Consider the following 11,298-nt stretch of genomic DNA (forward strand, 5'->3'; position numbering starts at 1 on the left):
ACCCCGCACAATTAGATGTACCCCACACAAATAGAGGTACCCCGCACAATTAGAGGTACCCGATAGATCGGATGCAAGAGAGTTCTCCGAAAATATCCGCCATAAGAAACGTTTCCACCTTTTAAAAGATATTATTCGATTTTGTCAGAATTAAAAATAAAAAAACGTTGTGCTAAAAGGAGGGACAGCCGCTAGAGGTGGCAAAAATACCCGCCCGGTCCGGACCCGGACCGTACCCAGGCGTTGCGGGCCGGGTATGAAGCCGGGTCGGTCTTGGGCATCACTTGATAAATCCGGAACCCGGATTTTATTAAAAAAATTATAAAATATATATTATTTTAAATATTTTATATTTATTTGACTTATTTATTATACATATATAAAGTTTTAAACACTTAAAATTTATATTTTTATGTCAAATTTTATTGAAATAAATTTAAAACTTATAAAATTACCAAAAAATAAAAAATATATACACATAAAATATTAAAAAATATAAAATCCGGGTATCCGGATTAAAACCCGGCCCGGACCCGGACCGGTTACTTCCGGGCAAGGTCCGGTCATGGCAATACCCGGACCCGGCTCGGGGTTTTGCCATCTCTAACAACCGCCAGCCACCTTTGCCAAAAGTCAAGGACACTATCCTAAGGACAGTGGTCCTCAGCCGCCTACCCGACAGCTACTGCAGAGGTACCTTAGACTACTCTCCAACGCGCGCCACGTTTCCAAAGGATGGATACGCCTCAAACATGCACATAACGGCCCAAAAATCATAAAAAGATAAAAGGACGTTAGCCAAAAAGGGTACGCCACATGGCAGTTGAGGTACTCCATATATAAAGGTGCCTAGGTTTCATTCTCCATCAGGCTCTCATTCACCATTAACACTCACACTCTAAAAAATAGGTTTTCTTCAACCTTAAACCTTAATTTACAGAGGCCTAGCCAGCTCTCATTGTCATAAAAGCTTGAGTTTGCTAACTGGAGCGTCGGAGTGTGAACGCTGGGGTACCCCGGCTTCACCTCTAACCTCTATTTCACTGTTTTACAGGCGTGAAGCTCATTTCGAGGGACGTCTCTCTTAGTTCTGACCTTTCACCATTGTTACCACTCCCTCTCCCCTTCTCACCTCCTCCGAATTTCAGATACACCGCACCGCACACAACAAACCAGTGAGATACCCCGTCTCCCCAAAAAATACAAATTCATTGTTCTACATAGGTTTGGCTTTTCCTACCCCAAAATCTGTCGAAAACAGTTCTTAAAAAATTGTTATACATGTTTGATAAACTGGTCCTAAACACATGGTGTCCATGTACAATGACTAAAATATCCTCCTTTTTTGTTAAGAAATTGATATTTTTATTTAAATTTTCAAATTGATTAATAAACAATTATTAAAATTATAACAATTCATCTTTTATTAACAAATAAAGCACATGTGTAATAAATAAAATTTTTATTAAATAAATATAATTGTTATCTAATAATTAAAAACAATGTGGCAATCATTCAACGATCGGCATTTGGCGATATATCAGATAGTAGTGATGGCTCACATTCATTTGTCTCTATTTGATGGTAGCACTATAGTTGCCATTTTATCTGGGAAGCATGTGAGACACCATCGTTTCTTCTCTACTGACGACGACATAGCCATTGCGTAGGGAAGAAAATTTAGAGTTTAATAGCATTCGTGGTGTTGCACTAGGAGCACTTTTGCCAGACATCGATGACAGCATCAGCGACACTACCAACACAAGTAATGACTTTGCCATTTTGTTGTTTTTGAAAAATTAAATTTCTAAATATTATATATTATATTGCTTTGATGCATGGATATTTTTGAAAATATATTATTAAAATAAGAATAAAATTGGTATTAGAAATTACAATATTTGAGACTTAAAAAATCCAATTTTCAAAAGCTAATCCTAACACTTTAATTTATAGTTAAAAAAAAAGATTATTTGAAAATATGATTCTCAAATAATTTGTTTTAACAAGTGTTCACCAAAAACTTTTTGTGCTAAATTGTCAAATAATCACTTATTTGACAATCCAAAGCAATCCCAAACATACTTTTAAAGTTATTTTGAAAAGGTAAAACCTAAATTTTGATATTTAGTTAATTTTTTAAAAAATATTTTTGTCAAAATCACCTAATCTTATAGCAGATTTTTTTTTTTTAAAAAAACAAAGAAATAGCTTTCAATATCTGATTTTGAGAATCATGTTTATATATGATACCTTTCCATATAGACACTCAAATATATTATAAAAATCTAATTAGAAAAAAAATATTAAATTTAAGGAGATTATTATTACTACCTATTATATTACGATAACAAAATAAAGTTAATAAAACAAAAATTATTTTATACACAATAAAAATATTATATATACATGTTTATAAATGTATAAATAAATTATATTCAACATTATGTTTATTTTAATCATTTGTATTTTTATTGCAGTTCAATGGTAAGATTTACCAAAATATAGAGTTGCTTTTAAGACTCATAATATTTTAAAAAAAATAATTAAATATTTAACTGATTTTATTCACAATTGATAATTTCTACAATATAGCTAAAACTAATTGTTTTAAAACGTAAAGTGTTATCAAACTGGCCCTAAATTTATAAACTATATCCTAAAACAATAATTTTTTTTAAAAGACTTTCTTTGGACAATCACATTGCTATTATAGAAATATTATATCATATTATCATACAACAAGATTTAAGAATGAAACAGAAAACCAAAACTTTGAATAAAAGTAAACAAATCAGTCATGTGTCATTCGACATTTACCTAACGGTAGGTTGGTGTCTACGATTATATACCAATTCAAGTATCTACGAGAGCTCTTTCCTCTTCTTACAAAATATGTAATTAGTATAGATTTCTTCCTAGATATTGCTAGTGGAAGCAGATTTCAAAGCTAATTTTGGTAAAATTATTATCCCTAAATTGTAATATATATAGATCTTTACTATTTAAAAATAATAATTTATATTTTATCGAAGCACTTTTTTTAAAAAAATTTCTCCGTAACAAACCGTTTTAATTCTTTTGTTGAATATTGTGTTACAATTATTTTTGTTTAATTTATGTATTTCAGAGATCCAAGATAAGAGTAAAGATCTCTGTAATTTTAAAATTCTAACATACCTCAAGATCTTATAATGTAATTACCCACTCTTACTAGATTATATTTTGAAATTGTTATTTGGTCGGGCTCATTTCTAACAGAAATTATGAACGTATCCGCTTTGTTGAATGAATGAAAATAATATTTTTTTTTTTTATAAAAAAAAGTTTTTAAATATTGTTAAAGATAATTTTAAGGGCCACGCCTACTTGCAACCGTTAGATAACATCAATATCCAACGTCTAATAATTAGGCATACAGGCAGCAGCACTCTTTTTAAGTTACCTGATAAGTTGGTACTGAAATGTCATTTGCTATAAAAAATAACTCTTAGCTAAAAACTTACAACGAAGTGGTGACAGCACTGTAGTAATTCCCGAATGAATGTACGCCACATAAGTCACGGTTTCTTATTCTAATAATAGATGGAACAAATGCTTCAATGCAAGTAAGGGTTCCTAAGCAAGCATAGTATGTGCAACAAATGATTCCAAGTAACATATGCTCTGTTATGAATTTCAATAGATTAGAGGCAAACATCAAAATAATCACAAATCTAGAGCGTGCGTTAACATAACAGCCATCTAAAACAATTTTATCGTGGACGACTTGACTTCAATAATCACCCATATAATTATAAAAAAGAAAGTTCTAATTTTAAATTCTTGATCCATCAAGACATTAAAAATTAAATATGTGGCATATTATAATTACCTGTCTCAAATAACAGAGAAATCAAATAAAAATGGCTAATTAAAAAAAAAAAAAAAACTCTCGAGATGCAGGATTCATCTCTCAATTTGAACTTGGTTACCCTATTATACTAAAACCATTGACAACACGACTAAAAGTCAGGCCTTCCGTGATTGTGTACACGTGAGAATAAGATTATTCATTTGGTGAAGTCTAGATTAAGTTGGATTTGCGTTGTCGGGTGGGCCTCGACAAAAAATTGTATTGGTGATTTAGGAGTAGGAAATAATTGCCCAATAAAGGTATCTAACGCAAAGGATAAGATAAAAATACAAAATGCATCATTTTAAATTCTTTCTAATTAATATTTCTAGATTTTGTTTAGTTAAAAATTAAAAAAAAAAAATTGTATCCACGATTCTCTCCCCACTGTATATTGCCAGTGTCCCATTACAATATCTATTTATCATTTGGGTACGTTTGACACACTGTATTGTATTATTTTAATGCTGGTGTATTATATTATGCTATATTGTATTATTAACATTGTATTATAATAATACTATACAATGTTTGGTGCTACACTATAGTGTATTAATTTTTTTGTGATTAATTTAAATTATATATTATATTATATTAATATTTTATATTCTTATTAATTTTAAATTAATATTTTTCAAATATATTCATATTTAAGTATTTATTATTAGTTATATTATATTATAAATTTATTAATAAGTTATAATGTAAAAATAAAAATATTATATTAAATTAAAAAGTCATATTTATTTATTATTATTATTATTATAATTATTAAGTAAAAACAAAAGCAAAAAATAAAAAGCAAAAGCAAAAGAAGAAAAAAAAAACAAAATGCAAGCTAATAACCCGACTCACAGGCGGGTTTAGCTAACATTAGCACAATTCCCTTAACCCATATCCATGTTCTTCCAAACATAATACTTGCATTAATTTAACGTGAACAATAATTTAATACCCTCCTAATACTATAACCAAACACACCCTTTGTTAAATGAATCTAACCACTAATTTACAATGAGACAAAATACCGGGGTAGGTAACCTCAAAGGCAAAAAATAGCTGGACCTCTAATTCTAAGTAGTTTAAAAAACGTGTTTATGATTAGTTTGTTATATTTTATTTAATAGATAAATAGATTTAGTAAAATAACACGTAAGAGACTTGAAATTTTGTTTAAAACTTTTCGGATAAACATTGTTTCACACGTTACTATGTTTCTTATTAGAATATACTTATCTATTTTTATCAAATAGGTACTTCGTTTGTTAGTAAGGATTGAAATACCCGTAAAGTATAAAACTATTTTTTGGAATATATAGACTTTCATCCTAATAAATTTAAAGTCCAATAAAATTATATATTTAGAATGAAAATTAAAATTTATAATAAAAATTCCTCCAACTATAGATGTCATATACAAATTGGAGCCCTACCAAAGATGACTTCTCAGCTCTTTTCTTATCACCCTCCATCATGAGGGTTGGTTATTTTGACTAAAGCACTATGTCTAGTATCTGCATGAATTAAAATACCACAAACCAAAGTTTGAATTGAGGAAAACTAGACAACTTCAACAATAGCAGAAGAATTAAAAAAAAAAAAGGACAAGAAGCTAAGAAGATTTTCTCTTAAGAGAAAACATGAGAATTATTTATTTACAATAGATTATAATAGTGAATTTTGAATTTTTTGGGATTCACATATGTAGGGTAGACCTCTAGTTGTCAAATTACTTGCTCTACATGGTGATGATTAAAAAAAAAAAAAAAAACCAAAACCATATTCACATAAGGGTATTTGGTTCACTGCAATTAGGATTTGGGACCTATTTGATCCAAACTGAAAACTATCTTCTTTATCTGAGAAAACATAACAAAATTGGTACCTAGATGTTATTACCTTTCGTTATATTTTAACAAAATTATTTAAAAAAGCGTTAATTTTATAAAAATATATATTTAAAAAAATTATTTTTAAAAAATTAATAAAAAATGCGGTTTTACTGTATAATTCGTGTCGTGTGTTTTGATCGCTGTAAGCAAGTACCTCAACGGAGAAGTACCCCGGCAAGTTCAATTCATCGTGTACGGTGCTTCTTTTATATCAGCTCGGCGGTAAGAAATTTTCGAACGGAATATTCTCCAAAACCAAAAACGAAAATGCTTTGCATCTATTTTCTTCTATTATCGAATCGTTTCGATGCCCTGTTTTTAGTTAGTTGCTGAGAATTTGTTCGAATTCTAATTATAGTTCACATTCTATTCTATTGTATTATTCTTTGCTTTTAGTTTAACAAACTATTAGTTCATTATGTTTTTGTATCGTTGATTCTTGTCATGTTTTTCCTTTTTCTTTTTTTTTTTGGTAAGGCTTTGGAGGAAAAACGGAGGCGTTTTGAAGGTGAAATGCGAGTATTGAATTGAGGAATCATGAAGAAGCAAACTAGGAGGGTTGCGAAGTATGAAGTTGGGCGAACAATTGGCGAAGGAACCTTCGCCAAGGTTAGGTTTGCACAAAATAGGGAGACTGGAGAGAGTGTGGCCATGAAAGTTTTGGCTAAAAGTACCATTCTTAAGCACAGAATGGTTGATCAGGTACTGTTCCAGTCCCACTTCATTTGGTTTTCCATGTAAATTGTCAATTGAACTTGCTTGCACTTGTTGTAGAGTTGACAAATTATGTTGCGGTAGAATTTACATGAATAAGCTTTGGAGTTTTAAGGATTCATAGGGATTCAAAATTTGTTTTTACTCGATATATTAGCAAATATCCAGTAATTGTGGTTGTTTGTATCGTACAATTATATGATCTATCACATGATTGCTCAAAACATGGATATCACTTTTTCTGTCCTGTTTATTCACTTTCTTGCACTGACTCGTATGCTCTGGTGATTTGCTTTAGTTGATTAATTAAGGCTTTCGAAGACCATTGAGTTGCTCAATTGGGGCTCTTATCCGACTCCTCATTTGCCCCACTTCTCAATCATAGGGTCTGACATCACGAAATGCTCATTGTGCTTGATTTAATAAGAACGTACTTTGTAAAATGCTATTGCTAGTGGTTTTATTCATTGTTCATTTTCCTTTTTGCTAATAAGTTTGCTAACTTCTTTTTTGCATTGGTTCCAGATTAAAAGAGAGATATCCATCATGAAGATTGTCAGACATCCCAACATAGTTCGGTTGCATGAGGTGCGCTGGAATCATTCATGATTTTGTTAGCCTTGATTTTGTAGTATTTTGTTGTTGATGACATGCTTCTTTATTTATCCATCATTATTGATTCTAGGTTTTGGCAAGCCGAACAAAGGTATATATCATTCTGGAGTTCGTAACTGGAGGAGAGCTCTTTGATAAAATTGTAAGGCTGTTCCTGTATGACGTAGTATTTTTTACTTGAGCAAACAGAAATTCAATTGATTTTTTTTTCATTAATTAGTGAGATATTGCACAAATTATCTATTTGATGACTAATTATGCACCCGTCCCTCCCTCCTTCCCTTATTATTATTTTCTAAACATGTTAATTTTAAACGTGAACTTGGTTTGCAGGTTCACCAAGGTAGACTTTTGGAAAATGATTGTAGGCGATACTTTCAACAGCTTATAGATGCGGTTGCTCATTGTCACAGTAAGGGTGTATACCACAGAGACCTAAAGGTGCAGAGAGATATTTGGTTTTGAATTCTTTTAGCAAATGTGATTTTATACATCATCTTTGGTCTGCATCCTGATAGTCTTTCTTTCCGTCCTATGTATAGCCTGAAAATCTTCTTCTAGATTCTTATGGAAATTTGAAGGTTTCTGACTTTGGACTGAGTGCATTGCCCCAGCAAGTAAGCATGATTGAGTTAATTTTGCCTCTCAATACCCAGGAAATTTGCTTGTCCTTCACTTTTGTTTTTCCGATGATAAGAAGTTTTCTTCTTTCCCACCCACTCTACATTCTCTGATTATGTGGTTGTCATGATAGGGTGTCGAACTTCTTCACACCACTTGTGGAACTCCAAATTATGTTGCACCTGAGGTATTAAATCATTAGGAAACTTAATGATTTTTTAGCAAATGTGTCATATTCTTTTCTATACTTTGCTGCTGGTTTGGACTTATACACACGCTCTCAAAATTTGGTTCTATTGATTTAGGCCAGTCTTTATGCTGTCTATGCTCTTATACATGGACTTCTGAATTTCAATTCCGGAGATTAAGTGTCATCTTTCTGTAATATTGATTCTTTATTCCTGCTAGTGAATTTGATAAAGCTGTTAAAAGTAGTATGACTGACAAAAATTACAAATTCCGATGACTTGCTGGTTTATGGAAGGTCCTGTACATTTCAATTACTTAAATGTTGTGTAATTGTGAAAGCAAGTTTCTTAATCATTTCTTCTTAAAATAAAATTATTAATATGCTTAACATTTCTTGCACAAAATTATTGCCAATAGGTCCTCAGCAACCGCGGCTATGATGGTTCTGCTGCTGATGTGTGGTCATGTGGCGTCATCTTGTTTGTTCTTATGGCTGGATATCTTCCTTTTGGGGAGACAGACCTTCCAACCTTATACAAAAAGGTTAGCTGTCATTGATTTGCTTTTGGTGAATATGTGTGAACTGTGGGATTTAATTTCCTTGCTTGGTAGTGAAATAAGAGATTAAAAGACATTCCTGCTCACACACTAATTCAATTTCTTCACAGTAGAGTTGTAAAGTAAACTTAGGTGGTGGCAATGGCACTTTTATTTGACTCTCTGCCTTTCAAATTGTAATTAAAACATTTTTCTTTCCATTTGTTTCACTTTAGTCTTATCTTCGGTCTTTTATTACTTATATCTACTTTAATGTTTTGGATGTTTTGTGTCCGATACGCAATCAATCTGAACACTGATATCACGTGTCTTTCCTTGTCAGGTAGAGAGACAAAACCTACAGAAACCTCCTGTTTGATCTTTTGTTTCCCTGTAAACAAAGTATTAATGTCATGCTATCATTTAGTGCGATATAATTATGACTGAGAAGCTTCTAACTTTCTTTTCTTTGGTATGTAGATAAATGCTGCTGAATTTTCCTGTCCGTTTTGGTTTTCATCTGGGGCTACGTCATTGATCCATAAGATACTTGACCCAAATCCAAAAACTGTGAGTGTCTTGTTTTGTTATATTAGGTTATATTCATTCTTTCTTGGGATGATGATCTGATTTTAAAGGTGCTTACAACTTGAGTGTGTCACCAAACATACGTAGTTCATACATAAGACAATAACCTTTCATTCTGTCAATTCATTGTATTCCAAAAATGCTAATAAAGTTTGAGCTATATTTCTGAAGCCTTTGTTTTATGTTTACAAGTTCTATATAAATTATTGCATACATTTCTTAATGCATTAATTTAATGCATGCTTCACAAGCATTAGTTGGTAGGTCGGTGACTGGATTAAACTTTAGGATATGATTTATACTCATCGTTCCTTCGCTTTTGTGATTGTTTTCATTTTAATGCAGCGTATTCGGATTGAAGGAATAAGAAAACATCCATGGTTTCGGAAAAACTATAATCCTGTCAGATGTAGCGAGGAAGAGGAAGTGAATTTGGATGATGTCCGTGCCGTTTTTGATGACATCGAGGTTGGTTGTTTCTTGATGCTATTTCTAGTTGTCAGTCTCATCCATATAGATTTTTTATGATGCAAGTCGACAGAGTTTCTGCATTTCATGACATCACCTGTAGATTTGTTATTTGGAGTAGGTTTGATGTAACCTGATTGCATTCGTAATTTGCCTTTGCTTTGGTTTTTTATATGCACACAATTTTGCTTTACTTGGAAATGTTGCTATTTTACAGGACCAGTATGTAGCTGAGCAGTCAGAAAATAAAGTCGGAGGTCCTCTCCTAATGAATGCATTTGAGATGATTACTCTATCCCAGGGTTTGAATCTGGCAGCATTGTTTGACAGGCGACAGGTATACAGTCCAGAGTCTAGAAGTTCTGCTGCTTGATGTATCCTAAATTGAAGTTATAGTCTATTTGCAGCCTTTCTATCATGAGAATTTCAGTTGTATAAGTACTTTTCTGAGATTAGCTAGGACATTATTTGACCTGATTCTGTTGGAAGCTTTAACTGTAAAACTCTGGCTGATTAAAATCTGCAAATTCTAAGGAAGTCGATCTCATGAGATGGAAGTTATTGTGTGGGTTATCTTTTAGTCTCTGTACCATGCCTATATAATCTGCTGCCTACAACCAAGGTTTACGAAACTAAAAAATTCTGCAGGTTAAGGCTAATTTAAAACTATAATTGATATTTATGTCAGCAGTTTGTAAAATACATTGCTAACATAGATTCTATGAGATGCGTACATAATATTGCTTTTTTTGTTGATCTATTTTCTAGGTTTAATTTGGTGTTTTTGTTTTACTGTGAAAGATGAATATTAGAATCTCCTCTCTCTATTTATCCATCTGTCAGGATTATGTTAAAAGGCAAACTCGTTTTGTATCCCGCCAACCAGCACAAGTTATACTTTCAAATATTGAAGCTGTTGCAGAATCTTTGTCTCTTAAAGTGCATACCCGTAATTATAAGGTATGCCTTGTACTTATCCACTTATAAATCTTATATAATTATTCTTCTTCGAAAATCATTATCTTTACTTTTGTGCTGTAATGTTGAGATGTAATCTTTTGTTTTGTGGATTATAATTTATATTTGCTAGTTATTTGTTAATAGATAGTATCTTGTAATGCTGGCCAAATTTCAAACCCATAGCTCATAAAATGTACATAAACCCATAAGAAATACATATACAATTTCACATTTACCAAGTAATGGATCAACTGAAACGGGAGAAATGAGAAGGCAAAGAACATCCTATAGTTTATTCTTCATTTTTGGTGTTGTATGTTATGAAGGAAAAACTTAGTAAATGGTTGATTGGTGTTCATCTCTTAGATATTCTAGTGTATCTGAAAATAAACACGCTATTCACATTCTCTTTTCTTTTAATATTTATTATATTTATTTATTTATTTTGTAAATATCCACAGACAAGACTGGAAGGAGTATCTTCAAATAAGACTGGACAATTTGCTGTTGTTCTGGAAGTAGGTTCCTGGATTTGGTTTCTGCAATATTGTTTTTTTGTTATTCTGTGAAAAGGCCTTGATTTAAGTATGAGTACTAATTTATATTAATTATTTTTCATACAAAGGTTTTTGAAGTTGCACCATCCCTTTTCATGGTTGATGTTCGGAAGGCCGCTGGAGATACTCTTGAATATCACAAGGTTAGCACGTACTAACCTACAAGGCTTGCTTGTGTGAGTTCTTAATTTTTGTCCAATTATACCAAAAAAAACTTATTAGATAGGCCCAGACATGTGTACCACAACTTTATTTTATTCTA

At 31.7% G+C, this 11,298-nt stretch overlaps 1 protein-coding gene across 4 annotated transcripts; it reads left to right on the forward strand.

The window, feature by feature from the left end:
- The first annotated feature begins 5,892 nt into the window (after positions 1-5,892).
- On the forward strand, positions 5,893-11,259 carry LOC18054506 (CBL-interacting serine/threonine-protein kinase 24). 4 transcript variants are annotated; one of them, XM_006450850.2, is made up of 14 exons: positions 5,893-6,009; positions 6,265-6,489; positions 7,027-7,089; positions 7,187-7,258; positions 7,450-7,557; positions 7,659-7,733; positions 7,871-7,924; positions 8,344-8,469; positions 8,944-9,033; positions 9,397-9,519; positions 9,737-9,856; positions 10,363-10,479; positions 10,941-10,997; positions 11,105-11,259. In XM_006450850.2, the coding sequence occupies exons 2-14, from the start codon at positions 6,325-6,327 to the stop codon at positions 11,192-11,194; spliced, it is 1,260 nt and encodes a 419-aa protein (XP_006450913.1). In that variant the 5' UTR covers positions 5,893-6,009; positions 6,265-6,324; the 3' UTR covers positions 11,195-11,259. The 4 variants fall into 4 exon arrangements, with proteins under 4 accessions (XP_006450913.1, XP_024033949.1, XP_024033951.1 ...); XM_024178181.1 differs by lacking the exon at positions 7,871-7,924; XM_024178182.1 differs by lacking the exons at positions 5,893-6,009; positions 6,265-6,489 and adding an exon at positions 6,860-6,887.
- The last annotated feature ends 39 nt before the right edge of the window (positions 11,260-11,298 follow it).

The sequence above is a fragment of the Citrus clementina genome, unplaced genomic scaffold (genome assembly GCF_000493195.1).
Source record: "Citrus clementina cultivar Clemenules unplaced genomic scaffold, Citrus_clementina_v1.0 scaffold_1, whole genome shotgun sequence".
Lineage (NCBI taxonomy): Eukaryota > Viridiplantae > Streptophyta > Magnoliopsida > Sapindales > Rutaceae > Citrus > Citrus x clementina.